Source organism: Podarcis tiliguerta (assembly GCF_965153285.1).
Source record: "Podarcis tiliguerta genome assembly, chromosome: 1".
Lineage (NCBI taxonomy): Eukaryota > Metazoa > Chordata > Lepidosauria > Squamata > Lacertidae > Podarcis > Podarcis tiliguerta.
Genome location: NC_139534.1, coordinates 114,428,503 through 114,456,423, shown reverse-complemented (window position 1 = coordinate 114,456,423; position 27,921 = coordinate 114,428,503). Strand labels below are relative to the sequence as shown.

The 27,921-nt window shown below is 42.2% G+C and overlaps 4 protein-coding genes across 4 annotated transcripts in view; 1 reads left to right on the top strand and 3 right to left on the bottom strand.

Annotated features, from left to right (window-relative positions):
• Window positions 1-67: 67 nt before the first annotated feature.
• LOC310683005 (alpha-1-antiproteinase 2-like) lies at window positions 68-3,623 on the bottom strand (the record flags this gene model as incomplete). The annotated part of the gene is made up of 3 exons (XM_083452414.1): window positions 68-227; window positions 2,130-2,400; window positions 3,044-3,623. 3 exons carry the CDS (start codon window positions 3,621-3,623, stop codon window positions 68-70), a joined length of 1,011 nt encoding a protein of 336 aa, XP_083308540.1.
• Window positions 3,624-11,382: 7,759 nt separating this feature from the next.
• LOC310682943 (serpin A3-5-like) lies at window positions 11,383-15,727 on the top strand (the record flags this gene model as incomplete). The annotated part of the gene is made up of 4 exons (XM_083452294.1): window positions 11,383-11,977; window positions 12,229-12,499; window positions 13,126-13,273; window positions 15,536-15,727. The coding sequence occupies 4 exons, from the start codon at window positions 11,383-11,385 to the stop codon at window positions 15,725-15,727; spliced, it is 1,206 nt and encodes a 401-aa protein (XP_083308420.1).
• A 4,081-nt stretch (window positions 15,728-19,808) lies between these two features.
• The window catches only part of LOC310676978 (alpha-1-antitrypsin-like), a 28,449-nt gene continuing 20,336 nt past the window's right edge, over window positions 19,809-27,921 (bottom strand). Inside the window, exon 4 of the mRNA XM_083439248.1 lies at window positions 19,809-20,144. Coding sequence (XP_083295374.1) covers window positions 19,953-20,144 — 192 coding nt within the window. The 3' untranslated portion in view covers window positions 19,809-19,952. The remainder of the gene's footprint in view (window positions 20,145-27,921) is intronic.
• Window positions 21,798-26,248, bottom strand: LOC310677129 (kallistatin-like). Its single transcript, XM_083439505.1, is given in 4 exon segments — window positions 21,798-22,102; window positions 23,974-24,328; window positions 24,332-24,627; window positions 26,130-26,248. Coding segments are annotated over 3 exon segments (906 nt in total). The 5' UTR covers window positions 24,608-24,627; window positions 26,130-26,248; the 3' UTR covers window positions 21,798-21,827.

Below are 27,921 nucleotides of genomic sequence, written 5' to 3'. Positions count from 1 at the left end.
AGCTTAATGATGCAAAAGCCTCATGCCTACACGCTACTCAAAATACCTGAGTCTGTTTTGACCCCGTTTATGTACGTACTGTGGAAACCATCAGGTTGCTTTTTCCAGTAATTCCCGATAGGTCAGCCTTCTTGGTGAAGACTTCAGTAATACCCAGTCTGGAAAGCAAATCTTTGAGATCGTAGGATGTAGACATTAAAAATTTTGGAAGGTGCAGGCTAATTTTGCTGGGAAACAAGAGAACGAAAACGTTAAAACGATAGCAATACGGAGTTTTATTTTGTGAACATGTACAGACCCTCCAAGTGTCCATATTTCCCAGATTTACAGAAGCCGCCCAGTTTCTGATTTGATCCCGGGATGTCCCACTTTTCCATAGGATGTCCCTATTTTCATCGGAGAAATGTTGGAGGGTATGGAGTTATATGACCCCTGAGCCAAGGAGATAAGTAACTATACAACCTTTAGAAGATATCTGAAGGCAGCCCTGTATAGGGAAGATTTTTAATGTTTGATGGGCAGTGCAGAAGCAGCAGCAGCAACAACAGAACAGGACATCCTTATTTTCATCAGAGAAATGTTGGAGGGTATGCATGCAGCATTTGCAGTTTCAGATTTGCATACACTTAAAGGCGGGCATTTACAAATAGCGGGGGAGAGAAGGCAAGCAAAATGCGAGGGAGATAGTGAAAGATACAGGAAATTGAATGCAGATTTCCAAAAAATAGCAAGGCGAGACAAGAAGGCCTTCTTAAATGAGCAATGCAAAGAAATAGAGGAAAACAACAGAATGGGAAGAACCAGAGATCTGTTCAAGAAAATTGGAGATATGAAAGGAACATTTCGTACAAAGATTACAATAATAAAGGACAAAAGTGGTAAGGACCTAACAGAAGCAGAAGACATCAAGAAGAGGTGGCTAGAATACACAGAGGAATTATACCAGAAAGATATGGATGTCTCATACACCCCAGGTAGTGTGGTTGCTGACCTTGAGCCAGACATCCTGGAGAGTGAAGTCAAATGGGCCTTAGAAAGCACTGCAAATAACAAGGCCAGTGGAAGTGATGGTATTCCAGCTGAACTATTTAAAATTTTAAAAGATGATGCTGTTAAGGTGCTACACTCAATATGCCAGCAAGTTTGGAAAACTCAGCAGTCGCCAGAGGATTGGAGAAGATCAGTCTACATCCCAATCCCAAAGAAGGGCAGTGCCAAAGAATGCTCCAACTACCGCACAATTGCACTCATTTCACACGCTAGCAAGGTTATGCTTAAAATTCTACAAGGAAGGCTCAAGCAGTATGTGGATCGAGATCTCCCAGAAATGCAAGCTGGATTTAGAAGAGGCATTGCTTCATTGACTATGCAAAAGCCTTTGACTGTGTCGACCACAGCAAACTGTGGCAAGTTCTTAAAGAAATGGGAGTGCCTGATCACCTCATCTGTCTCCTGAGAAATCTCTAAGTGGGACAAGAAGCTACAGTTAGAACTGGATATGGAACAACTGATTTATTTTTCGCCCTATAGGACGCACTTTTCCCCCTCCAAAAATGAAGGGGAAATGTGTGTGCGTCCTATGGGGCGAATGCAGGCTTTCGCTGAAGCCTGGAGAGTGAGAGGGGTCGGTACGCACCGACCCCTCTTGCTCTCCAGGCTTCAGGAAGCTCTCTGCAAGCCTTGGAAGCCCGCGGGAGTTCCTGTTGGGCTCCCTAGGCTTGCGGATAGCAGCATGCATCTCAAAGCCTGGGGCGTGCTGCACAGCGCGCCCCGGGCTTTGGTTCCCCGACCTGGTTTGGAGGCTGGCGGTGGGGAGAAGCCAGTGAACCCATACCCGGCGTATAGGACGACCCTTAACTTTTTAGAGGATTTTCCGTGGTTAAAAAGTCGTCTTATACGCCGGAATCTATGGTAAGTATAATTTGGTTTGCAGATCCTGCAAGGAGCCATATTCAATAAAACTTTATCATTTTCACCACAAGTGGTTTCCAGAGTCATCTTCTGGTATATTGGTAAAAGTCCTTTGCACAGATGTTCTCCTTTATTTTAAAAGAATGCCTTCATTCCATACTCTCCTGCACAATAAATACTACAGAGGTGCTTAGAAACGGCAGAGAGAGAAAGCTTACCCTTTTTGTAAAGTTGTTTTCCACCTGGCCAGAGTATTTTGCCCCAATGCATCCTCCACTGTCTTCAGTTTCCCTTTGTCCGGCAGAACAAACCAGGCGACAGCACCTCCTCTGTAGGGAAGTTCCACTAACCAGCAAGACAGGTGTTCATCGCGGAGATAATTGAGAGTCTCGGTTTTGCGCATCATCTTGACTTTCAAAGTGGTCTTTGCGTCGACAAAAAAGGGTTCTTCCCAGGTAAAACGAGCTTCAAAAGGGTTCTCCCAGTTGTCTTGGGAGAAAAAGAATAGGTAACTGCATATTTGAGGATTAACCTTCAAGCATGAAAGCAAGGCGTCACATCAGGCAAGGGCAGTCAAAGGAGAAAAACTACCAAGTGCAAGTCTACAGACCTTTGAAGTTTTAGAAAGGAAAAGACAAAAGGGGAAAAGCAGGGTTCCACGGGCCAAAATGTGGACTAAGTAGAGGGGCACTGTTTCCTTTGGTAGAAGCATCCAGGGACAGGAAATTTGGTGCCCTACAGATGTTATGCCCTAGCTGGCATGGCAATGGTCAGGGATGGTGGAAGATGTAGTCCCAGAACATCTGTAGGGGCAGAGCTTTGTCACCCCTCCCTCAACCCTTGCCCTTCTTTAATATTGTAATATTTCATTGAACTTATGTATTTTGGAACTTTCAACTCTTTTATACTTTACAAACTCTCAAAAATTGGTCTGTAATATACTATTACAAAAATCAGTTCAAGACATGCAACTTTAAAGCCACCCATTTGAAAGTGATAACTTTTCCACCATTGCCTGCCAGATTATGTACTTTAGAGAGTAAATATTCCTTTGTTTGTCATTCCTGCTAACTTCAGGTGATTAAGCAATTCAAAGCATTAAATATTTGTTACTTATATTTTTTCAACATACCTTTGAAGTAGACATAGTTCGCAAGAAACATGCTAGTGTCTTGAGCTATGTTTCTAACCATTTCGGTTATTTTCCCACGAGTTTTCTTCTTCACATAATCATTTATCTGCTTTTCAGCCACTACATTGTCTTTGAAGTCAACTGCAAAGATCTCAGAATTGTAGAAACTTTGGAGATCATTATTGTACTTAGTGGCTATTTTAAGGCCCTTAGTTAAGTAGAAAGTATTTCCTATGTTTACCTTGCCTGCCTTTTTTGAAGTGGTCAGCACCTTGAGGAGCTGTTGAAATCCTGTATGTATCTTGCTTGTGTCAATTGTCGTCAATCCAAGTCCGCTGTAGATCTGATTTTGGGTTTTAGACTTAGCACCCAGGCCAAGTGCTGAGAAAGCCATGGAGATACTCACAGGAGAGAATAAAATATTTTTGGCACCTTGACGTGAAGCTACTTGTCTGGAGAATTTAAATGCCAAGTCAGCAATGCTGGAAGCTAGCTTTTCTTGAAGTGGATCTTTATTTCCATGACCATTGTGGACTTGAAGGACAATCAGTAACAAGGAGAAATGGATGGCGAGTTTCATTGTGATTTGAGATTTGCTTAAAACAAACAAACAAACAAACCAAACACAACACAACACAGAATATGTTAGCACTCTCCTTTATAAACCCACTGAAAGGAATTCATTTTGATCAAAAGCAAAATTCATTGGGAATGAGACACCCTTATTTGTGAGTGTGGCCCAGTTCTACAGAAATATGTAACAGAAATAATTCACTCTGCATACAGGGATGCAACCCACCATTCCCACCAGGTTTGCATGATCTCCTCCCTTCCCCAGCACCAGTGCAAAGCGTGCTAGTTTGGGGAGTGTCCTGTGGAGATGGTATACAGCCTCAGTGGAGTCTATTCCTAACGTTACTTGCATTTAAGAATGGCAGACAGCCTCTTAAAAACAGCCGCTTCAGCAAGGGAGCACAGGGCTTGAGATTAAGCCCACACACCTTCATGAGCTGTCTAGCTTACCTCCTACTGCTTTTGCCTACAATTTTGTTCTATAGTTCCCCCACCCCCCACAAAAAATGGCCAATCATAAACATTTCCACCCTTGTCCCTTGTGGATCATGAATTATGAACAAACGTTCCACAGATCCTTTTTTAATACCTAAAGTGGGTTTATAATAAAATGTTGCCTGGTACCTTGGCACTTGGTCTGTGGGGCCTGAGATGTGTGGTCTTCACTCTTGCCCATAGAGTAAGCTCTCTTGCTGGGTTGCATTCAGTTTATAGCCCTGGCTAACTTCTACTTCCTGCTGCAGCAGGAAGGTAAGGGCAATTAGGTAAGGACACCTAGTTGGTTTGAAAAAGACAAAAGGTACAAAACTGCCTTGGCTGCCCAGCTGGAAGAGAGACGGCAGTGGGGTGTGTGTGCGGAGCGTGACCTTGTTGGCTCTACCTGAGTTTGTTGAACACAGTAGCTTTCTTGATTGGCCTGGCGAGATGGCGTATGGGGTGGGAGCACCCCACCCAGTCTCTGAGCTTCAGCCTACAGCCCATACTAGCTTCCACATGCTGCCGCTGGAACCAATTAGATCAGGACATGTTTATTTATTTATTTTGTTACAAACACGTCCTAGAATGTTAGAATCATAGAATCATAAAGTTGGAAGAGACCACAAGGGCCATTGAGTCCAACCCCCTGCCAAGCAGGAAACACCATCAGAGCACTCCTGACATATGGTTGTCAAGCCTCTGCTTAAAGACCTCCAAAGAAGGAGACTCCACCACACTCCTTGGCAGCAAATTCCACTGTCGAACAGCTCTTACTGTCAGGAAGTTCTTCCTAATGTTTAGGTGGAATCTTCTTTCTTGTAGTTTGGATCCATTGCTCTGTGTCTGCTTCTCTGGAGCAGCAGAAAGCAACCTTTCTCCCTCCTCTATGTGACATCCTTTTATATATTTGAACATGGCTATCATATCACCCCTTAACCTCCTCTTCTCCAGGCTAAACATGCCCAGCTCCCTTAGCCGTTCCTCATAAGGCATCGTTTCCAGGCCTTTGACCATTTTGGTTGCCCTCCTCTGGACACGTTCCAGTTTGTCAGTGTCCTTCTTGAACTGTGGTGCCCAGAACTGGACACAGTACTCCAGGTGAGGTCTGACCAGAGCAGAATACAGTGGCACTATTACTTCCCTTGATCTAGATGCTATACTCCTATTGATGCGGCCCAGAATTGCATTGGCTTTTTTAGCTGCCGCGTCACACTGTTGGCTCATGTCAAGTTTGTGGTCAACCAAGACTCCTAGATCCTTTTCACAAGTACTGCTCTCAAGCCACAAATCTTGTATTTGTGCCTCTCATTTTTTTTGCCCAAGTGCAATACTTTACATTTCTCCCTGTTAAAATTCATCTTGTTTGTTTTGGCCCAGTTCTCTAATCTGTCAAGGTCGTTTGAAGTGTGATCCTGTCCTCTGGGGTGTTAGCCACCCCTCCCAGTTTGGTGTCATCTACAAATTTGATCAGGATGCCCTTGAGTCCATCATCCAAGTCATTGATAAAGATGTTAAATAAGACCAGGCCCAAGACAGAACCCTGTGGCACCCCACTAGTCACTCTTCTCCAGGATGAAGAGGAACCATTGATGAGCACCCTTTGGGTTCGGTCAGTCAGCCAGTTACAAATCCACTGAGTGGTAGCATAGTCAAGACGTCCTGCTCTAATTGGCTGCTGCAGTGGTAGCTGGAGGTTAGCTACATGTTCTGATCCGATTGGATCCAAATGTCCACGTGGGTGCCTCCCAAATTCAAGTCTAGTGGGTTGTAGTTTACTAGTGGGATTTAGGATAGTTCAGCCCCCTGAGTACGGGCAGTTTTGTCCGTTGAGTGGGTGATGTTTGATATTTTACTATGTTTTACATATGCTGTAAGCTGCCCAGAGTGGCTGGGGAAACCCAGGCAAATTATCATTCTCTTTGGATGCCTCAGAACTCAAATACTTTACAACTGGTTTTAAAGAGAATTAATTGCTAAAATTACACTTTTGTAACTTGGTAGGGTTCAAAAGGACACACACAGGACAATGCTTTGTTTTGCTCCAGCTACAGATCCTTTTGTGGGGAGTGTTTCTGCAGGATCACAAGGGTGGCCAAATATGCGTGTCTGTCCGACCATCCCTCCCATTAACAATGGCCACCCTCTGGGTAAAAGTGACAACAACTGGCCCTACTTAAAAATACCCCAAAGTAAAATTGACTTGTAAAATCCACAATCAGGTTGTTTCAGTGGCTGGCAGCAATAATGTTTTGTTTTCATCTTTGCTGTGCTGTTTACTGGGGTATAAAAGTGCCACAGTTTGATCCTCCACACCAGGGATGTCTTTAGCATATGTGCCGCCGGGGTACAAAGATTCGCCCAGCACCCCCAAATTTAGTTTAGCCCCCAAATTAACTTTTATTATGCTTATGTCAAACACCACGCTTACGCCTTATCTCTTGTTTATGAAAGAAGGGAGGAGAAAGAAACAAACTTTTTTATTTGCTCATTTATTTTACAATGCACTTATACTCGTTGAGTCTGACAAGTGCTGCCCTTGTGAATGACAAGCGCCGCCACTGGCACAGTGCGCCTTTGATAAATGAGTGCACAAAGTCAGTGGCATAGCGTGGGTTGTCAGCACCCGGGGCAAGGCAAGTAATTTGCGCCCCCTAACCCGTGGATTTGCGCCCCCTAGCCTAACCCCCAGATGTTGCGCCCGGTGCAGCCGGCCCCCCCTGCACCCCCCACGCTACACCACTGCACAAAGTCGAAAGTCCTTTAGTGAAGCAGTAGGTATACATTGCGGTAATGCCTAGGTATATATGTATTTTGTTTTTCTAGCATGATCAAAATTATTTATGATTTCATAACAGGTAGATCATTAAGAGCTTAGGCAGCTTCAGCAGCAGCCCTGCTCCACACTGAACCAGCATTCGTCAAGACGTGGCTTTAACCAAACTGAGGTCAGTGAGCACATAGAGATTTCCATCATTTCCTCCTGAAACACAGCAGAGCATGGATCACAGATGAACAAGCTCATATATATAATTCATGCATTTTTTAAAGAAGTTATATATATATATATATATATATATATATATAACTTCTTTAAAAAAATGCATGAATTATGCCAAATGTTTTAAAATGTCAAGCTGACGTTTTCTATTGTGCAGAAGCTGAGGGTCACATAAACAGCTACATCCACCTAGAATTCAATTGACCTTCCCACCATAAACTCATCCCAGTTATGCGTCCTGATCTTTATGAGAGCATTGAAGCTGTAACATTTCCGTGTTCTGATGAATACTTATCAGATGCTCTACCCTCCATGCTTATCTCATCTTCCTATATGTGTTCTGCGCCCATTTAGATTGCAAGCGTGCATACTGTGCCTCTAGCCCTTGTTCTGTTTGTTCTGCTAGTTTCACTGTCCATTAGTTCCACTTTTCCCTATTCTTGTGCCAGCCTATTATACCAGTATATCAACTTAGTAGAGTTCCACATGACCCTATATCCTTGATGTATCTATTTCCCCCCTTCTCCTAATTTAGTTAGGTACCTTCAGCAATGAGCAATGTTTGCCTCCTTGGCAGCCCTTTGAGGCATCTGGCCTTTTCTCCTTCTGCTGGCAGCTATGAATCATGCTTAATTTAACCTTGAGAGAGCAGAACCTAGTATTCAAATAATTTCAATCAATAGTGGGGGCTTCAGACATGCTTCACATCCATTCCCAAAACAACAACAACAAACATATGGTTACATGAAACATACTCAATAAACACACAAGACGTAACTGGCTGTACTTTTGAATAAATAAGGTATACTATTCATTGACCCTGATGTTGGGAAAGATGGAGGACACAAGGAGAAGGGGACGACAGAGGACGAGATGGTTGGACAGTGTTCTTGAAGCTACCAGCATGAGTTTGACCAAACTGCGGGAGGCAGTGGAAGACAGGAGTGCCGGGTGTGCTCTGGTCCATGGGGTCACAAAGAGTTGGACACAACTAAACAACTAAACAACAACAACATTCATTGTATCAAATTGTAGATTTCAATGGAAGTCTCATAAAGTTCAACGAAAAAAGCAGAAGACCAAGTGGATCAGTTCATTCTCTAGTCAGTTCATGCATAAGGTTCATACAATGAATAGTATACCTTATTTATTCAAAAGTACGGCCAGTTACATCTTGTGTGTTTATTGAATATTTATCACATCCATTCCCATCTGCCTTCCAGCTTGGCCATAGCACCAAAACTGCCTTGGCTGCCCAGTTGGAAGAGAGATGGCAGTAGGAGGGCGTGCAGAGAGTGACCTTGTTGGCTCTCCTTGACCTCTCTGAGGTCGTTGAACACAGTAGCTTTCTGGATTGGCCCGGGAAGATGGCGGATGGGGTGGCAGCACTGTATTGTTGCACCCCACCCAGTCTCTGAGCTTCTGCCTACAGCCCTTCCACGTTTTGCTGCTGCTGGAACCAATTAGATCGGGGCTTGTTTACTTATTCTTTTCGTTACAAACATGTCCTGCTCTAATTGGCTGCTGCAGTGGTAGTTGGAGGTTAGCTACCTGTTCTGATCCGATTGGATCCAGATGACCATGTCCAAATGGGCTCGACTCAGCTATGCAGCTGCATCCAATTCCAGTGAGTTGAAGTTTGATCCTGGGATTTAGGACAGTGGAGCCCCCTTGGAATAGGGAATCTTACCAGTGGAACGGACAATGTGTTACAATTCAGTGGGATTAAAGGGAGGATGTGCAGAGTAGCAGTCCCTCTGGAAAAGCAAATAAAATAAAATAAAAATCTTTAGAACAGAAATGAGTTTTCAGTTTCTTTCAAACTGATCCAAATGATGAAACCTTTAACTTGGACCCAGGTCTACCCTTGCAATTTAATTTATATATTCAGTGATCAAGAAAACGGTTGGTTTCAGATCAGAAATTAGTGGCTATCTAGCACAGCATCCTTTTCTCAGCGAGGTCAACTGGATGCCTCTTGCAAATAAGCACGCACAAGAGTACTCTTCCCTCTTGGGTTCAAACAACTTGTATTCAGAAGCATACTGCCTCTGAAAGTGAAGGCAAAGCATAGCCATCTTGGTTGGTGGCCATTGACAGCCCTCTCCTCCATGAATTTTTCTAATCCTATTTTAAGGCCATCCAAGTTGGTGTTCTTTACTGCCTCTTGAGGGAGCAAGTTCCATAGTTCAAATGTGTACTGAGAGAAGAAGTCCTTTCTTTTATTGGTCCTAAACCTTCCCCATTCAGTTTCTCACTCGCCTTTTCTCTAAACAAAAAAGTCCCACATGCTGCAATTTTTCTTCATACAGGAGCTGCTCTTCGTCATTTCTGAACCTGTTCTGCCTCTGCAGTATCCATTTTGAGGTGAGGCAGCCAGAACCGTACACAATATTCCAAATCATCTTGGGGGGAAAGTACAAGTGGAGTGCCACAGGATTCTTTTCTGGGTTCATTGTTGCTCAACATTTTTATAAATGGCCTGGATGAAGGCATTGAGGGGGATGCTAATCAAATCTTCAGATGATTCCAATCTGGTAGGGGGAGCTAATGACACTGAAGATGTAATGGGCATTCAAGATTTCCCTAACAGATTGGAGTGCTCAGCCCAAACTACCCAAGTGAATTGTAATAAAGATAGATTTCAGGTTCTGTACTTAGGCAGGAAGAAACAGCAGCAAAAAAATAAGATAGGAACACCTGGCTTGCCTGTAGTACATGTGAAAAAGAACTAGGGGTCTTCATAGACCACCAGGGAAAGTGTGATGAAGCAGGAAAAAAAAAAAAAAAAGCTAATGCTATTCTAGGTTGCATCAACAGAAGAACTGTGTCCAAATCAAGAAAAGCATACAGTCGTACCTTGGAAGTCAAACAGAATTCGTTCCAGAAGTTGAAAAGTTTGACTTTCAAAGTGCAGCTTCTGATTGGCTGCAGGAAGCTCCTATTTATTTATTCTATTTATGAAAAAGCAACATTTCCCTCTTCTTACACAGCTCAGTAGTTAGGCTACATCTATTTTTTCCCCTTCCAAATAATGACCTCATGAACTTAATGGTTGCTGCTATGGCTAGTTAGCTGTTCTGATCTAATTGGCTGCTGCAGGAGGAGGGAGATGCTATCCGGAGTTATAAATTGAAAGCAACTGGAAAAAAACCTGTTGTTCAAGCAAGACAGGAGTCTCGGAATCTCAGCCCAAACAATCAAGCATCAAGTGCCAAGCGGCACTTGGGAACACTTCCAGAAAACCCAGGTCTGTACAAAAGGGATGGGCTCTGTCTGAACCTGAATGGGAAAAGACAGTTTAAAATGATTGCCGGGGGAAAGTGTGCAGGATCTGAAGAGTGCCTGGTTCAGAATAAATCATCCATTAGGGATGAGGGTGAAAATGTTTATGATACCCTAAAGGAATAGTCCTAGGTGATAAATCTGCAGGATCACTTACCGTAACAACATTCCAAGGAAGCCAAAGCACTATAGGGCAAAACACAAATGCCAAAAACATTTGGCAGAAGACACAGTTTACACATGTTTATATACTAATGCTATCGGACTATGAGCCAAGTGGGAGACAATTCAACACCCGTAATATAAAAATATTGGACTTTACCCCCATCTTAGCTCTCACCTGGGATAAAACAATCACTCCCCTCTGTCTCCCAAACAGGGAACAGTTTCATGTTAGGTCAGACTCTTACTCAAGGGCCTGAAAATACCATGTCTTTCTGTCTATGTACATTCATCACCAGTTTCAGTCACTGAAATGGTGAGATGGAACATGCACCCAATCTTTCTTTTTCATTTTGTGACAATATGAAAGTGTCACCAAATACAGCCTGAGAGGCAACAGAAAATAGGAACCACATGGTTCCACCTTGCTTCAACAATATCCCTGGGGCAGTTCAGTTGAGCTTGTCTGGAGGACTCAGAGATGCAATCGCAAAGTTCAGGGATGATTGTTCTGGCAGCATTGATTCGAGGCCGCAGTTTCTGCTTTCTGTTATGGGCCTTCTTTGGCTTGAGATGTCTATGTCTATGGCTTGAGATGTCTTTGGCTTGAGATGTCTATGTCATCACTGTGGTAGCTCTGCATGAGATGAACACAGTTCAACGTCAATTGTCCAGTGACCTTGGATATTGTGAGGACACTTGGTGTTTTGCCTTAGTAGAAAAGAACTCATGCAGCTAGTAAGCTAATAGACACTACCCAACTGCAAACATTCTTCATTATGTCATGGTAATGAGAAATTTTAAATGTGATTCTTTCTGTACAGACTACTTCCAGAGGAAAACAATGTCTCATACCTACCTATATGTGCTTCTTGCTGGGCTCTGTGTTTTCCCCCACTGCCACTATACGTTTGAAGCCAGGAAGATACCCTCTTTGATGATAGCCCAAGGAAATACTGGGTTTGCCTTTAGATTATACCACCAGCTTGCTTCCGAAACTCCTCACGATAACATTTTCTTTTCACCTTTGAGCATTTCCACTGCATTCGCCATGGTGTCACTGGGAGCTGGAACCACCACGCTGAGTGAGCTTTTGTCAGGACTTGGCTTTAAGCAGTCAGATATCAGTGAGCAGGAAATACACGAAGGTTTCCGCCATCTCTTCCAGATGCTAAACAACCCCAATGGTGAAGTCCACTTGAGCATTGGGAATGCCCTATTCACAGATGACCAAGTGCAACTCCTAGACAAGTTCTTGGATGATGCAAAAACATTTTATGAGACAGAAGTTTTGCCAACTAATTTCAAAAATCCCGAGGAAGCTGAAAGTCAAATCAATAGCTACATTGAAAAGAAAACTGATGGGAAATTAGTTAATGTTTACAAGAAGCCTGACCCAGAGGCTGTAATGGTTCTTGTAAATTATATCTTCTTGAAAGGTAAGTCATGAGGACTTGTTTTATACACTGTTGTAAGTTCTTTTTGCTTATTCCTGCACTAAAATCCACTAGGAATACCTAAGACTGAATTTCCAGAAACGAAAAAAAAAAGTTTTTATTGTTCCAAAAAGCCATATTCCTTTTAGAGTTTGTGAAATGGATTTTTACCTTAAGCATGGTCTTATTTTGGCTCTCTTCCTCCTGCTCTCTGTCTCCAATGACCTGTATGCTGTTGTTGTTCTTTCCATAAGCCTTTTGGGAAAAACCTTTCGATTCTCAGATGACAAGCGAAAATGACTTCTTTGTGGATGAACAAACAACGGTCAAAGTCCCGATGATGAACAGAGAAAGCCGGTTCGAGACTTACCGTGATAACATCCTATCCTGTGTGGTTGTGAAGCTCCCTTACAAGGGCGACGTTTCAGCATTATTTATTCTTCCTGACCAAGGGCAAATGGAGCAGTTGGAAAATGCTCTTAACGAAGACGTTTTGTTAAAATGGATGAATTCACTGCAACCACTGTAAGTGAGCATGCAGTCATGGAAAGAGTGTTGCACTTGAATATATCAATGCCGTTGGTTATAGCACAGTGCTGATCATGCCAAGCTTCTTCTTTGGCGATCACTAATAGCCGAGTAAGATTTTCTTCCATATACACGATTTTAACAATGAGTCTGCAAAGTGATTGTGGAGGCCAATTCTGGATCCACGATTGCAGGCTCGATCCCTGTATGAGACAGCTGCATAGTCCTGGATTGCAGGGGTTTGGAACAGATGAACCTCAACGTCCATCCCAACTCTACAATTCTATGATCCTATGTGTGCATATATAGAGATTTTAATACATTCTTTCAGCTTTATCTAGTTGTAGTCCTGCTCAGAGCACATCCATTAAAATTAATGGAGATATTTTAGTCTTGCCTATTAATTTCAAGGGGTCTGCTCTGAGTAGGACTAGCACTGGATATAACCCCATTGTTATAAAAATCTATTTATTGTGGTCATTGGCTATGATTTTTTTTAACCTTGTGCTTTTAGCAATAATTGACAGCCCCTTTTAATCTAGCCATATTGTAAATTTCCATTATTTGCCTTATGCATTTTTCTCAAAGTGTACCTCACCAGCCTCTGATTCCTCTTTCAACAGGAGAATACATCTATTTCTTCCAAAGTTTTCAATCTCAGGCAGCTATTCTATCAAAGAGCTATTAATAAAAATGGGTATTACTGACGTATTCACAAACAGAGCAGACCTCTCTGGATTTACTGGGAACCCTGATCTGAAGGTTTCCAAGGTAGGCATCTCAAAATCAATCACGTTGATCCAAAAGCTCTTTATTTTATTTCACCCTACATTTTGAGTCAAATGTTTTAGAGTGCTTGCACCACAATCCCATCTCCCATGAAGAGGAGGAGCCAAAAAATACTTGGTATTCCAGCTGTGCTGATGAAGAGGCACCACAAACTGTTTGATGACAGTTGAGGAAAAGCCCCAGGTCTTCTAACAGAACTGGTGGAGAAACCCTTAAGCCCCGGCTAACATCATATAAATAACACAGTATACATAAAAACAGGCATCAATTAATTAAAATACATCCTAAAATTAATTCAAACAAATTAAAATCTGGACAAGCTGCACTTATCAGGTTAAGACTGAGAGTGGTTAGTACTTGCCAGGACCAACTGTTTTCACTGATCATATAAGGACCTGTGAACAGGCTGGGAGGCCCCCTTCACGCTTGTTCTTATGCAAAGGAAAATAATTATGCACCAAATTCATCTTGTCTGACTTCCTCCCATGGCTTCCAATTTCAATCAGTCGTCATCTTGCATATCATTATTTTTCCTCTATAAATTTCAAATCTTATTTATGAATAGATTGTCCAAATTTAACCCATCATAAATGTTACAACCCTGCTAATGTTTTAATATATTGACAGTGTTCTTTAACATATTCTATAAATGTTATCCAATCCTGTGAAAAAAATTTCTCGTCTTGTTGCCTAATCCTCACGGTAAATTTTGCCATTTCAGCATAGTCTATCATCTTCATTATCCATTCTTCCTTCTTCTTTCCATTTTTGGGCATACAGTATTCTGGCGGCCGTGGTAGCATACTTAAAAAATCTCTTTAGGTTCTTTGGTATCTCTTCCCCCACTATTCCAAGCAAAAAGGCTTCTGGTTTTTTATGAAAGGTTATCTTAAATAGTTTTAAAAACTCATTATAAATCATTTCCCAGAAGTCTTTTGCCCTTCTACAAGCCCACCACATATGCAAAAAGGTGCTGTCATTATCTTTACATTTCCAGCATACTTTTGTGGAGATTTTATACATCTTTGCAATCTTAACTGGGGTTAGTTACCAACGATACATCATTTTCATGTAGTTTTTTACCTTATTTCATGCATCTACAGGTTCATTATCATCCTGATCTATTTGTCCTCCTGTCGCTCCCTGTTCTTCTTCATCTCTACTTGGTCTCTTTATCTTTAAATGTCCCCCCCCCCCTTCAATAACATTTCTGCCTCGTTTGGAAACCTACATCTTTGTTTTTTCCCTTTATAAGTAAATGAAATACCTTCCGGATACTCCCATCTGTATCTTATTCTGTTACTTCTCAAGGTTTCTGTCAGAGCTTTATAGCTGGCTCTTTTTTTCAATATTCTCATCAGGATTTCTTTCAAGATGATCACCCTTTGGTTATCAATCTGGAACTTCTTCTCATAGTTAGTCTATAGAGTGAGCAAGGTCTCAACTAAAGAAGACAGGCAACATAAGTTGACAGAATATGCACAACTGGCATACTTAACGTATAGAATAAGAGAAAAATAAGATTGGAAAACATTTACTGATTATATGGAAAATAACTGTGTACAGCTGAAAATGCCGGCAGCAGTAAGATAAATTCAACAGTGTGAATAATCGTTGGCACATGGAATAATGGAAAAGCAATTGAAATAATTTTTGAAAAATATACAAGGATACAAGATATGCAAAATGAACCATGGAAAGGGAAGAAGGGAAGTCATTGATATTTTATGTAAAACGTTTAGTTGAAATTGTAAAATAGAAAATTTAATAAAAATTATATATACACCACTCAGATCCAATTCTACCCCCCCCCACCTCCATTGATTAAGACTCTTACATGAACAGATAGATAATAATTGGGAGATCTAGTCAAACATATCTTTGTTCATGCCATGCATCACAATCATGATCAAAGTAACCTTGGGCTTACTTTGAAAATGTGAGACCAGATTTCATTTTGAAAAGAGTAAAACTTGTGATGCATTTTTGAACTAACCCTAGCAATGGTGAGGAAGAAGAGAAAGTGTACAGTCCCCTGAGGCCAAATTCTTGAATCACTGGAGACGTGCACAATACACTCATAATTGGTGGGAAAGAGAGATTAATACATCATAGTTGTGAGAAATGACAACATGAATTTTGCCTCGCATACCCTCTTCTGCTTGCAAGGGCCAGGAAAATCTCTGTCTAATCATAAGATATTGGCCTATGTTGGAGACTAATTCTTGATTGTCTCGCTGGCAGGCTTTTCACGAAGCTGTTCTGAATGTCCATGAGGCTGGCACTGAAGCTGCAGCTGCCACTGCAGTGGAAGCAATTCTCCGGAGAAAGCCTCTTATAGTGAGGTTCAACAAGCCCTTCCTCGTTCTTATCTTCCATGACATCACCAAATCCATCTTGTTCATGGGAAGAGTTGCAAACCCTCAGAAGAAGTAATTACACAGCTAGGATACATTTGCATGACTTACAATTATGTTCTGGTTTAGTGTACAATGTGTATGAAATTGTATTTTGAGTTAAGGCCGCTATTGGCACAAATTATTAAACAACTGAAGGATTCATGGCATTGTTGTTGTTGTTTTAGGTTGACTAGCTATTGCTTATTGTAATTCAAATGATGTTTGCCCAAGGTGGACTTGAAGTGCTGGAAACCCAAGAGCGATTTCACAGATATGTCGTCATTATTTTATTTCTTATTTTATTTTATTATGAACATTCATAGCCTGATCTTCATCTTGGGCAGCATAAAAAACAACAAAAACACAGCACACAAGATTACCTTAAAACACAAGAATGAACACACACGAAAACTTGCATAGCAATTTTACACAATGCCGCTCTCACACTTGAACAGGGGGCGAATTTGCCACACCCTGATTCCCCTGGGAAAGAAAACACAGGTGAGCTCCCTCAGAGGTGCTGTGCTGCTAACCCATGTGCAAGCTGTTGGAAAAATGCCCACCCAGGAGGCTTGCCAGCTCCCAGACCCACCGGAGCATTTATCCGGAGGTCCACTCTCTGGCTGGAACCCAGGAATCCTCCTCAGTCTAGAGAGACCATTAATAAGCGACTTCTCCCTTGTGAGAAAAGCACACTCACTTCCTCCTGGCAACCCATCAGAAGAAAAGGGCAGTCCGTAGTCTCCAGGCTACTTTATTAAAACTGCATCCAAAAGCATGGCTGCTCGTCTTGAGCAGTACAGCCTTAGAGTCTCCGACTCAACACTGCTTCAATCCAGAAGCGGAAGAAGCACTCAGCAAACTCCACCCGGTTAGACTGAGTACTCTGAGAACTGACTCGGACTTCCTGTCCCACGGTCAGTAACATCACCTGATGTAAACAACCCAGCTACTTCCTGGCAGCTTGTGAGAACTGAAATCCCAACACAAGCATGGGTCGAATATGGAGGTGGAGGAGCAGATCCCCTTTTCAGCCCTGCTCCTCCCCAAACATGCCAGTCTCCACTTCAGTGTGCCCTCCTTCCCTATGCAGGATGGGCTTTTGCTAAGAACTGCATAGGAATTTTGGAGGGAGCCCCTAATTTGCCTGGGACTCCTCTTTTTCACCTACTTCATCCTGCTGGGAGTACTTTGTTGTACTGGTGTATTTTTTTGTAAATAATTTTTATTAATTTTTCATTAATAACAGTCCAATACAGCAGGAAAAAACAGAACGAAACCGACCTGGGTCCTTAAGAGACACGATGGGCCTGCAAGATACTAGATGGTTCCTGCGGTCGGAGAGAAATAAACTAGACGACAACCAAAGTAACTTGAAGCGAAGCAGCTGTGAAGCCTGACCTTTATTTTGATAGAAAGCAACTGCTATGGCAGGGTCCTACCCAATCCAACAGGGAGACAGGCAAGACCTCAAACAAAAGAGGACCGAAACTTTTATAAGTTTCTAAATTACATATGCACACCTCTAAAAGTACATCATTACTACATCATAGATTCTTCACACAAGGGGAGGTTGGGTGGCAGTAACCTGAGTATGGGGAGACTGCCCCTTCCCTCCTCATGACCTTCACCAGACACCTATAGATGAAGACAAGGGGGATATTTACAGTTTCCTGACCCTCGCAGTCAATTGTTCAGGTTAATCACAGTCTCTTTGTTTAGCCAAGACCCAAATTCCTTCTTGGGTAGTCCGTCTTTGTTCTTGAGATGGCTACCTGTCTGACACCTGGGTCTGATATTATCTCTTGGGCAAGGCTCGCTGAATACGTGATCTCCTGCTTTGGGGGTTATGGTTGCCAGGTTCACATCTCAAGCCCTCCCCTTTGGTAGCCATCTTTCCCCTTAGCAGACAAATTGGAAGGGTGAAGATCCGTGGAACGGTCAATTTATAAGAATATTTTGAAAGTTTGCGCAATTGGAGAAGGCCCTTATAGACAGGAAGTAATTAATTACAGTGGATACATTGTAGCAATTCAGTTACGCTAATCAATTGCTCTTTGACATAGTGGATCAATGAAGGGAGCATATGGGATTACACTGCAGTACCAGTGTAGTAAACACAAGATGGCGCTGTTTGGTTGTGTTCATTGGTCCGTGCTTGACAGGTCATTTAAGTAAATTGTTTTGAACCCTCAGTCTACCTTGCCTTTGTCTCCCGTTGAGTTTTTTCTCCTGGCTGCCCTTATTTGCGGGGGCCGTTTCTTAATACTAAAAACTATTATTAGGGGAGCAAGTTCTTTGTTGGACATGAGTGCAGATTGTTGTATAAAGTTTTTCCTAGGTGGGGTTGTGGGGCGCTGATGGCTATGTTTGTCCTCTGGCTTTTGACAGGAACGGAATTGCTGGAAGCGCCTGCCGGTTCCTGACTCCGTGACATGTCTGGCCACCTCCTGTTGTGTCCTTGCATGTTTGCATAAAGATCACCTCAGGCATATGACCCAGTTGTCTGAAGATTTGTATCTGTTAAACTGTCTTTCCTTATTTTCCTGTCTGACCGCTTTATGTTTTTTCTTAGCACTAAGAGTATTGCAACTGTGGAAAGGGAAATGGCAATCTAATACCCTTAGGGATATTTGCAGTTTTCAAATATTCAGTTACATAGTTGTCAACTTTGTTATATACACACATTTGAGAAGATACGTTTTTGAAAGCATATCTGACAGTTTCTTGGACCGGAGCAAAGTTACGCACTTTATTCAGTTGGTCCTTATTTGTTTCGGTAGCCAGAAAGAAACCTTTAAAAGCAGACAAACACTCTGTCTTGTCCTGATCACAGGCCACATTAATACAATACCAAATCATACCAGATCATAATGTAATCAAAAGAGCCAATTACCATATTTTTTCATTCTATAAGTCACACTTTTCCCCTCCTAAAAAGTAAGGGGAAATGTGTGTGCGTCTTATGGAGCGACTGCAGGACGGAGGATCTGCTCAGCGGTCCCTTTAAAGAGCTGCATTAAGTGTGTGTGCGGCTCTTCGGGGCTTTTACCCTAGGAGGGAGAAGGGCTGCCCTTCACCCCGCTGCCCTGTGGAGGCTTCACGTGGCTATCCCTGGCTTTTGCGGGAGGTGGGGGAACATAGCATCCTCCCAGAAAAGCGTCCAAGAGCCATGCTCCCTTCAAAGAGCGTGCAACTCTTGCGGGAGCTATATTCAGGGCTGGGTAGGAAATTGCCTTTCAGGCAAATTGGCTATGGCCTGAGGGTTTTGTCTACATCATAGCAATCATCACATGTTTGGTGGTTTAGGCATTGAGTAACCTTGGTCTTGGCTGGAGGGGGCGTTTGTACCCTCGCCTCACCTTCCTGAAATTGGGTATCCCGATAAAGGGATCTGTGTAGGAGTTGCTTCTGTCCATATGCCCAAATGGGGACCTGGGCCTCAGCGCTCCTCTAGGCAGCAATCCCTGCTGGGATTACCCCATTTGATGTAAGTCATAGGAATCCCCGCTGCTGGGTTGACCCTTGAAGTCATTTCTGGCAGACGGGCCAGAAGTAAATTGTTACCCAGGCCAAACCTCTTCATCTGTAGTCAATAAAATTGTGGCCTGATTTGATCCCATACTGATTGTGTGGTGCCCTTCATTTCTGGTCCGCATGGTGAAGTGGCAGGGGGAATGCATGACCTGGGTCTGCAACTTTCTGCTTTGTGCATGTGTGGGCACTCATTAATCCAGGTTTATCACTGGGGGCCTGACTGGTATCTGTGGTATGCAGTATCTTCCACCAGCCTTTGTTTGAAGGAACTTGCACATTTTGCCCCATAACATTCTTTCTAGGGGGGAAGAACATTACTTTTCTTGAAAGCTCTCTTTGGGGTTCCTACCCAGGGGCACCAGTGAAAGCCTTTGCATATGCCATGGAACTCACAGGTGCCAGTAAGGAAACTCCTGGCTTAATTTCAGTAACTCAATCACTCATATTGCTCCCCTGAAATACACTGCATATTTTTAAGTCTGTGAAGAAAGACAAAAAGACGGACGGACGGACGGAAGGAAGGAAGGAAAGAAGGAAAGAAGGAAAGAAGGAAGGGAGGGAGGGAGAAAGACACCAAATGATTTTGCAGACAACTCAACTATTGTTTAATTTGTTTGGGAACATGTTATAGAAATGGCCCTAGTACCTGATACCTAAAAGCATCTTTTCAAACATGCCTCATATTGGAAACCAAAGTTTTCTGTGCTGCGGCACAAGTTGTTCAATCATGTCTCAGTAGGATTCTTCACTTTTCCTATGAACAAGATGGTGCTGGTTTTCTCATGAACAGTTACCATCAGAAAGGGGTGGTTGATCTTAACTTTAGGGGGCACGGAGTAAGGGGCACTTTCAAAAACAGTAGTAGCTGCAGCTTCTGTGCCATTCTCATGGACATTTAAGTAAGCCTTGTGAATAGCCTGCAAAGAAAGATAGCAATACTTCAGTACAACATAGTGACTGAATCAGGATTTTAGTATGAGAAAATCTAGTCCTTCGAAACAGACAAATCCATTGAATGTCTTAAGAAACAGCTTCATGTGGTCACTTCTCATTCTGATTAGCTATTAATCTAGTCCTCCTAACCATCTCTAAGCATCATCTTTTTGTATCAGTCAGCTTCAAGGAACTGATGAAATTTTCAGAAAATCTTGCCTCTCCCTTAATGATGATGAGAAGCAAGATCCCTGTCCGTTCTGATGGTTGCCCCCCAAAAAGCTCAGCAGCTTTGAGGTTCATTCCCCTCCAAAAGCTGAACAACTTTTGTCTCCAGATTTTAAATTCTTGAAATCTGGCAACTCTATAAAATACATTATATACTTATAATATACTTACAAAATTACACTGCAGAAACATAGTGTATGTGTACACACACACGCGGTTAATCAAAGGTAGGTTTGTTTGTTTGTTTGTTTGTTTTAAAAAGAGACAATGCATGAGACATAAGCAGGCACATAATACAAGATGCTGTCTGAACAAATTCTGCATATAAATTACATTCCTCAATTCGCATCAAAGAATAGAGTTAAACTTACTTCTAGAGAATAGTTACATCCACACTGGGACAAAGTAGAAGAGTCTTATTGCCATAAATTGAACCCACTGGCCCTGTTAGAATGTAACAGTAAGCCATTGTCTGAAATAACCTATGGTTTATTATGAATGTGCAGCATTCTGGTACAAGCTGCTCTGCTCGAAGCAAGTACTCTCTGTTCCTTGACAACCATTCAAATGAAGGGCAGTTATGGAAAGTTGTTTTTAAAATACCATAAAGTATTGTGGTATCTTAAACCTGTGTCCCATCCTATAGATGGATAGACACACACACACACACACACACACACACAGTTATTTGGCCCTATGTCTCAGAACACAGCTGGATTCTTTTAACAGTAGGCAAGCTGCTCTTTATGATACAGTTTTTCCAAAATAATCTGGTACTCTAAATAAGATTATCTATGCAATGAAAAAATAAAGGTTGTTCTATTCATGTAAAAAACAAAAAACAAAAATTACATTCCTCCTCCATTCCCAATGCTAACTGCAGTCTTCCCAAAGCTAATGAAACCTAATTTTCTAATATTTATACCCCACGCATCTGGCTGGGTTTCCCCGGCCACTCTGGGTGGCTCCCAACAGAACATGAAGAAGAAGAAGAAGAAGAAGAAGAAGAAGAAGAAGAAGAAGAAGAAGAAGAAGAAGAAGAAGAAGAAATAAAATATAAAAAATTAAAAACTTCCCTAAACAGGTGGTCAAGGTGGTCTTGTTTATCCCATAGTCATCACATTGGGTTCCAACAGAAATCAGGCATGGCTCGCACTCTCTAGCTTCTGCCTGCTTCAAACCCACACACAAACATTTCCCCTGGCCTTTGACCTTCTCACCATCAGTCAGGAAAAAGAGATTGTGTCCCAAAGCAACTTCCTTTTTTATACTAATGACCCATACTTAGGTGCCATTATGGTCCTGTCCTGGCTAATTCCACAATGGAATCGTTCACTGATCCAGGAATTAGAAGGGATCATAAAGCCTAATCCCATCCCTCAAATTCACAGCACATGCATTGAAAAGTGTGTGTGTTACATACTTTCCACTATGATCTCTTACCCTGGTTTCACCAATTTCATCCATTTTAACAAAACGTCTTTGCTAAGAGCATTTTCCAACTGCTTCATTTTTCCTTGGTCAGGAAGGATAAAGAATGCTGAAACGTCACCCTTGTAAGGGAGCTTCACAACCTTACAGGATAGGATGTTATCACGGTAAGTCTCGAACCAGCTGTCTTTGTTCATCATAGGGACTTTGACCATTGTTTGCTCATCCACATAGAAGTCTCCTTCACTTGTATTCAGGTAATTGAAAGGATTTTTCCAAAAGGCTCATGGAAATAACAATAACAGCATACATGTCATGGAGGGGAGTGAGGAGAAAGAGCAAACCAAAATAATATTTCACGCATAAAGGTGTATAGCTGTTTCACACACTCTAAAATCAGGAATACATCAGGATTGACCTTCCCCCATCCCCTGGAGTGTGAACAGAGACGGGGGGGGGGGTTGGAAGGCTGCCAGGGCAACTGGGTGTGACCTGACAGGAAGAGTCTTGAGCAACGGTTGGTGGGAAGAAGAAGGAAGAAGGCCTGGGAACCATCTTTGGGCAGGCTGGCTGAAGGTCTGAGCAGGAGATATGCCATGGCTGCACTGCTGTGGGAGACAAGCCCCTCTTGAAATGACCTTGCTGTAAGATCTGGACTCCCTCCATGCAGACTGAAAGTGTAAATAGGTAAATGTTTCTTAGAGCTACAGTACAACAATCTCCCTGTGTCTCAGTTCTCCAAAGGGGAACCCCATGGGCTCTTGTTGCAGCTCAGCACAGAGTGTGAGTGCCCCACCACCACTTTTGTAACAATATGTTAATAAAGCTTTGCCTCTTCCAGGTAAGCAATGCGGTAACTTCATCATTCTAAAATGTGGGGGCAAAAGAGAACAGATTCAGACTTATTTTAGCTATTACACTGGTACCTCGGGTTAAGAACTTAATTCGTTCCAGAGGTCCGTTCTTAAGCTGAAATTATTCTTAACCTGAGGTGCCTCGGGTTAAGAACTTAATTCATTCCAGAGGTCCATTCTTAAGCTGAAATTGTTCTTAACCTGAGGTACCACTTTAGCTAAAGGGGGCCTCCCGCTGTCGCCGCACCACCTGAGCACGATTTCTGTTCTCATCCTGAAGCAAAGTTCTTAACCCGAAGTACTATTTCTGGGTTAGCAGAGTCTGTAACCTGAAGCATCTGTAACCTGAAGCGTCTGTAACCCGAGGTACCACTGTACAGCTTTAATCCAAACCCCTAATCCTAATGGCTGGAGGGGTTTGGATGAAGTGGCAGTGTCCCTCAACTCCACACTCTGGCACTCTGCAAGGCTCCGCTGGTGAGGAGCCTCTTTCCTCCATGCACCTGATCAAACAGTGGGTAGAAGCTACTGCTGGTGTTACCCCTTTCTGTGATCGCCAAGTAAATGACGGGCAGAACTGGGTCAGATACAGATGTGTGGATTACAATGTTGAAAAAAGGCTATTTAATTCTTCAATATATTTAATTCTTCATTATTATATTATATTATATTATATTATATTATATTATATTATATTAATACAGTGGTACTTCAGGTTACATACACTTCAGGTTACAGACTCTGCTAACCCAGAAATAGTACCTCGGGTTAAGAACTTTGCTTCAGGATGAGAACAGAAATTGCACAACAGCAGTGCGGCGGCAGTGGGAGGCCCCATTAGCTAACGTGGTGCTTGAGGTTAAGAACAGTTTCAGGTTAGGAACAGACCTCCGGAACGAATTAAGTACTTAACCTGAGGTACCACTGCAATATTATTATATATTAACATACTCAGAGCCTTTAATAAACGCTCATGTTTTAGTGGTATCTTGAGGCACATGTCTTTATAGCTCTGTTTCTACTTTAGTGCCCAATTGCTGAATCACATTTCCAGGAAAATGGTTATCACAATATATTTGATTTGTTTTGATAATGGTGGAGGTCAAGTTTCTGACAGATTTAAGGAACTTCTCTGTGATGAGAAGTCTGAGAAGTTTCTGTTCACACAATGGGCAGATGATGATTTCAGACTAAAGCACCAACAAATCTGGACCTAGAACCACAACTTAAAGTTTAAACTTCTCAGTTTAAAGAACATCTAAGAAGCAAAATGTGTATAAAACAAGTCCATCTGACTTACCTGTCATGTAAATATAGTTCACAATAACCATCACAGCCTCTGGGTCAAGACCCTGGACAACATCATCTAATTTCCCATTGGTTTTGTTCTTTATATATCCATTGATTTGACTTTCAGCTACTGCAGGATTCATAAAGTTAGTTGGAAGAACATCTGCCTCATAAAAATGTTTGGCATCATCCAGGAACTTCTTCACGAGTTTCACTTGGTCATTTGTGAATAGGGCATTCCCAATGCTCAGCTGGATTTCAGCATTGGGGAGGTTCAACATGTGTAATAGATGGCGGAAACCCTCGTGTATTTCCTGCTCGCTGGTATCTGACTGGTTAAAGCCAAGTCCTAACAAAAGCTGACTTTATGTGGTGTTTTGAGCTCCCAGTGACAGTATGGCCATGGCAGCAGAAATGCTTAGAGGGGAAAAGATGATATTCTTCTCAGCAGTCTCTGAAGCGACATGGTGGTAGAATCGAAAGGCAAAGTCAGCATTTCCTTGGACCATCTTCACAGAAGGCAAATCTCTGTCACCTTCAGCAAAAGGAGAATGGTCATTGTCCTCCTTGTGGTCAAGAGTATGGTGACAGTGGGCAAAAGCACAGAGCCCAGCCAGAAGCAAAGACAGGTAGATGTGAGGCATTGTGTTCCTCTGGAAGTTCTCTCGGGGGGGGGGGGGGGTCACATTTAAAAATTATCATTGCAACTATACAATGAAGTTGTATGTTGGCATTGTTGCCAAACGCAATGTTGGCATTGCGTTTATGTCTACTTTATATTAACATGGCAGACAATCTTTATTTGTTGCTTTTGTCCTTTCTGGTCTCTTAAGCTTCTCTGGTACTGTTGTGCAGAGGACTCTGGCTTGCATTTCACTTATTGTCTGGCATTCTGGCAGAAATTTTTTAAAAACCCGCTTTTTTCCCCTTTGGGCGGAATACTGGGAACAAAGTGATCTTTGTTAAAACCCATGTTTTTGTTTTTGTTTTTTAAAAAGAAACAAACGTGCCAGCAATCATCATGAAGACTCATCATGAAGTTGCTATAGGAAGTTCCAAACATTTAACAATTAAAAAATAAATAAATGGTGCCAGTACTGTGTGCCCCCAGAAAAAGCACAGGTTAAAACCTTTGTCAATGACACAAAATCGAATAAGGTAATAGAAAGCAAAATTTGCCTGATGCTATTTCTTTTTTCTTTTTTCATTTTATTTTTCATTTTAATTTTGCATTGTTACATTCAGTTACACCTTTGATCATTCTTTACAATACATACTATCAATATATATTACTGTCTATTCATTTTTCTGATTTATACCGTTGTGACTTCGCTCCATCCATGCTCAGCTTTCAGTATTATTGATTACTATAATATTGTGTTAAGGAAAATTATTTACATATTGCCCATTAGTCACTTTTCTTCTTTTAACCTTAACTTTACGATCTTCAGTCAATGCATATCAATAAATTTGTTTTGAAACAATGTTTTGTTATATATTCTTCCGCACATTCCCATTCTTTCTTTAATTTTTGATTTGATTGGAATCTAGTAGCTGCTGTCATTTTAGCCAGATCTATAAATTCACAAAGCTTGTTTTGCCACTCTGCTACTGAGGGAGCAGTGCCCCTTTCCAGTTTTGGGCTACTAGTAATCTGGAAGCAGCTGTGGCACATAAAAACACATTTTTCTTATCACCGGGGATGTCTTTTGAGACTAAGCCTAGTAGAAACGCTTCTGGCTTTTTCTCAAATGATGTTCTAACATGTTTTTTAGTTCTTTGTGAATGTTACTCCAGAATTTTTTTTATTTTCCCACATCCCCACCTTACATGATACATCGTTCCCTCCACCTCTTGACATCTCCAACACAAATTTGATTTTAGTTTGTATATTTTGTCTAGTCTGATGGGAGTCATGTACCACCTACATGACTTCAGTATGTGCCTGATGCTATTTCTAACCACCCTTTGCAACTCCTTATTTCTAAAGCTGCTTCTATTCTGCAGCCTCCTTTTCAACCCATTTTTCACCATCACCTCCTTTTTCATACCTGCTCCTCTTCTCTCCTTTCCTGACATCTCCATTGGCACACAGACCACCCCCATGGTACCCTCCAAGCCACCCTCTGCTGTAGCAGCATCGGGAAAGGCACGCTTGATACTTACAGAACGTTCAGAGGTGTCTCTGGGAAGAAGCAGGGAAAACTCTTTCCAGTAAGTGGCTATTTATGTTGGGGCACTGTCTCCTTCATTAAACAGTACTGACTAAGCCAAGAACAGCAAATATTGACTACGGGTTGCATTGCTGGATACCATCATCATCAAGCTTTATTACGGTCCAGAGACCCAACAAATCAGTACAAAGCAATACACTATACATACAGCCTACCTCCAGGTTAAACAAGCATTTTTTTCAGAATATAGGGATCTAAAAACTTTGCCACTGCTAATGTTCTAGCGTTTGTCCTGTCTTCCAATAGGAACCTGACATAGTGAGCCTCTGATTTTCCCGGGAAAGGTACCAGCAATGGTAATAACAGTTCAGCCTTGGCTTGCTCATATTTTGCACAGTGCAGCAAAATATGTTTTATGGAATTGATGTCTTGAGCACACGAGCAAAGTCTGTCAGGGTAGGGAACTCCTCTCAACCTGCCATCCAACACTGCAGAAGGAAAGACGTTTAGTCTGGCTTTGGTGAAAAGCCTTCGATAATTTGGTACTGTCAGATCTTTAATGTAAGATGTTAACTTAAAGACATGCCCATATTGTACTCCTAATGCCAGCAGACTACAGACTGTTGGGAAACACCCCAAGGAAGGCTGCCAACTTCCCAAAGCACCGGGGCTTCTCTCCGGTGTTCACTCTCTGGCTGGATTCCTCCCTCAGTCCAGAGAGACCAGTTATGAGCGACCCCTCCCTCCTGAGAGGAGCACGCTAATCTTCTTCTGGCGTCTCATCACAGAAGAAAGAGACAGTCCGTAGCCTTCTCAGCTACTTTATTAAGACTGTACAACACAGCTCTTACAAGCATGACTACTCTCCTGAGCAGCAAGAGCAAGAGTCTCCGACTCGACTCAGGCTTCAACTGAGAAGTGAAAGTAACTCTAAGTAACTCTCCAGTTACAAGAGAACTAGCTGAGGCTTCCTGTCCCACGCTCAGAGACATCACATGTCAACAATGTAGCTGCTGCTTGCAGCTGGTGGGAAACTAAAATCCCAACACAGACTGAGTGTGCTCGAGATCACAAGTCACTGTGTGCATTATCCCATAATCTTTGCTTTAACGTCTTTAGGGCGCCTTCATAACCCAGGTAATACAGTTGGGGGGGGGGGAGACAGACCAACAGAGGTGGCTTTTTTAGCCATAGTTTTCTGCCATTTGCTGACAAATTCCTCATTGGTCAGGTGTTGGTACAAACCCTTCCCTAGATCAAACACTGAAGTCCTGAGCCAATGTTTTAGGGCAGCCCACCACGCTTTAGTTGAAATTGGGCATTCACCAGTTTCTAACAGAAGTGTGGAGTTGGGGACACAGTTGGGTACCTGCAGCAGAGATTGTAGAAATTTTGCCTGAAAGCCATCTACCTTTGGCAGGTCCCCATTATGCCAGACATTTGCAGCGTACAGGAGTTGGGAAACGGGTTTTGCGTTGAAAACCCTTAAAGCTGCTGGAACATATTTGCCTCCCTTTGTGAAAAAGAATCTGAGTATGGCTAGCTTTGTGATCTCTGCCTTTTGAAGGGAGGTATGCCAGTGGTGCTTCCAAGACCCTGTATGATGGAATGTGAGCCCTAGAAAACTGAAGTATTTGATCTGTTCAAGGTTATGGCCATCCAGCACCCATTTAGACTGGGAGAAGCATCTTTCAAAAACTAAAATTTTAGATTTTTCATAATTAATGGATAAACCATTTCCAGAACAGTAATCAGAAAATTTCCTCAGCAGATAATTCAAAGCC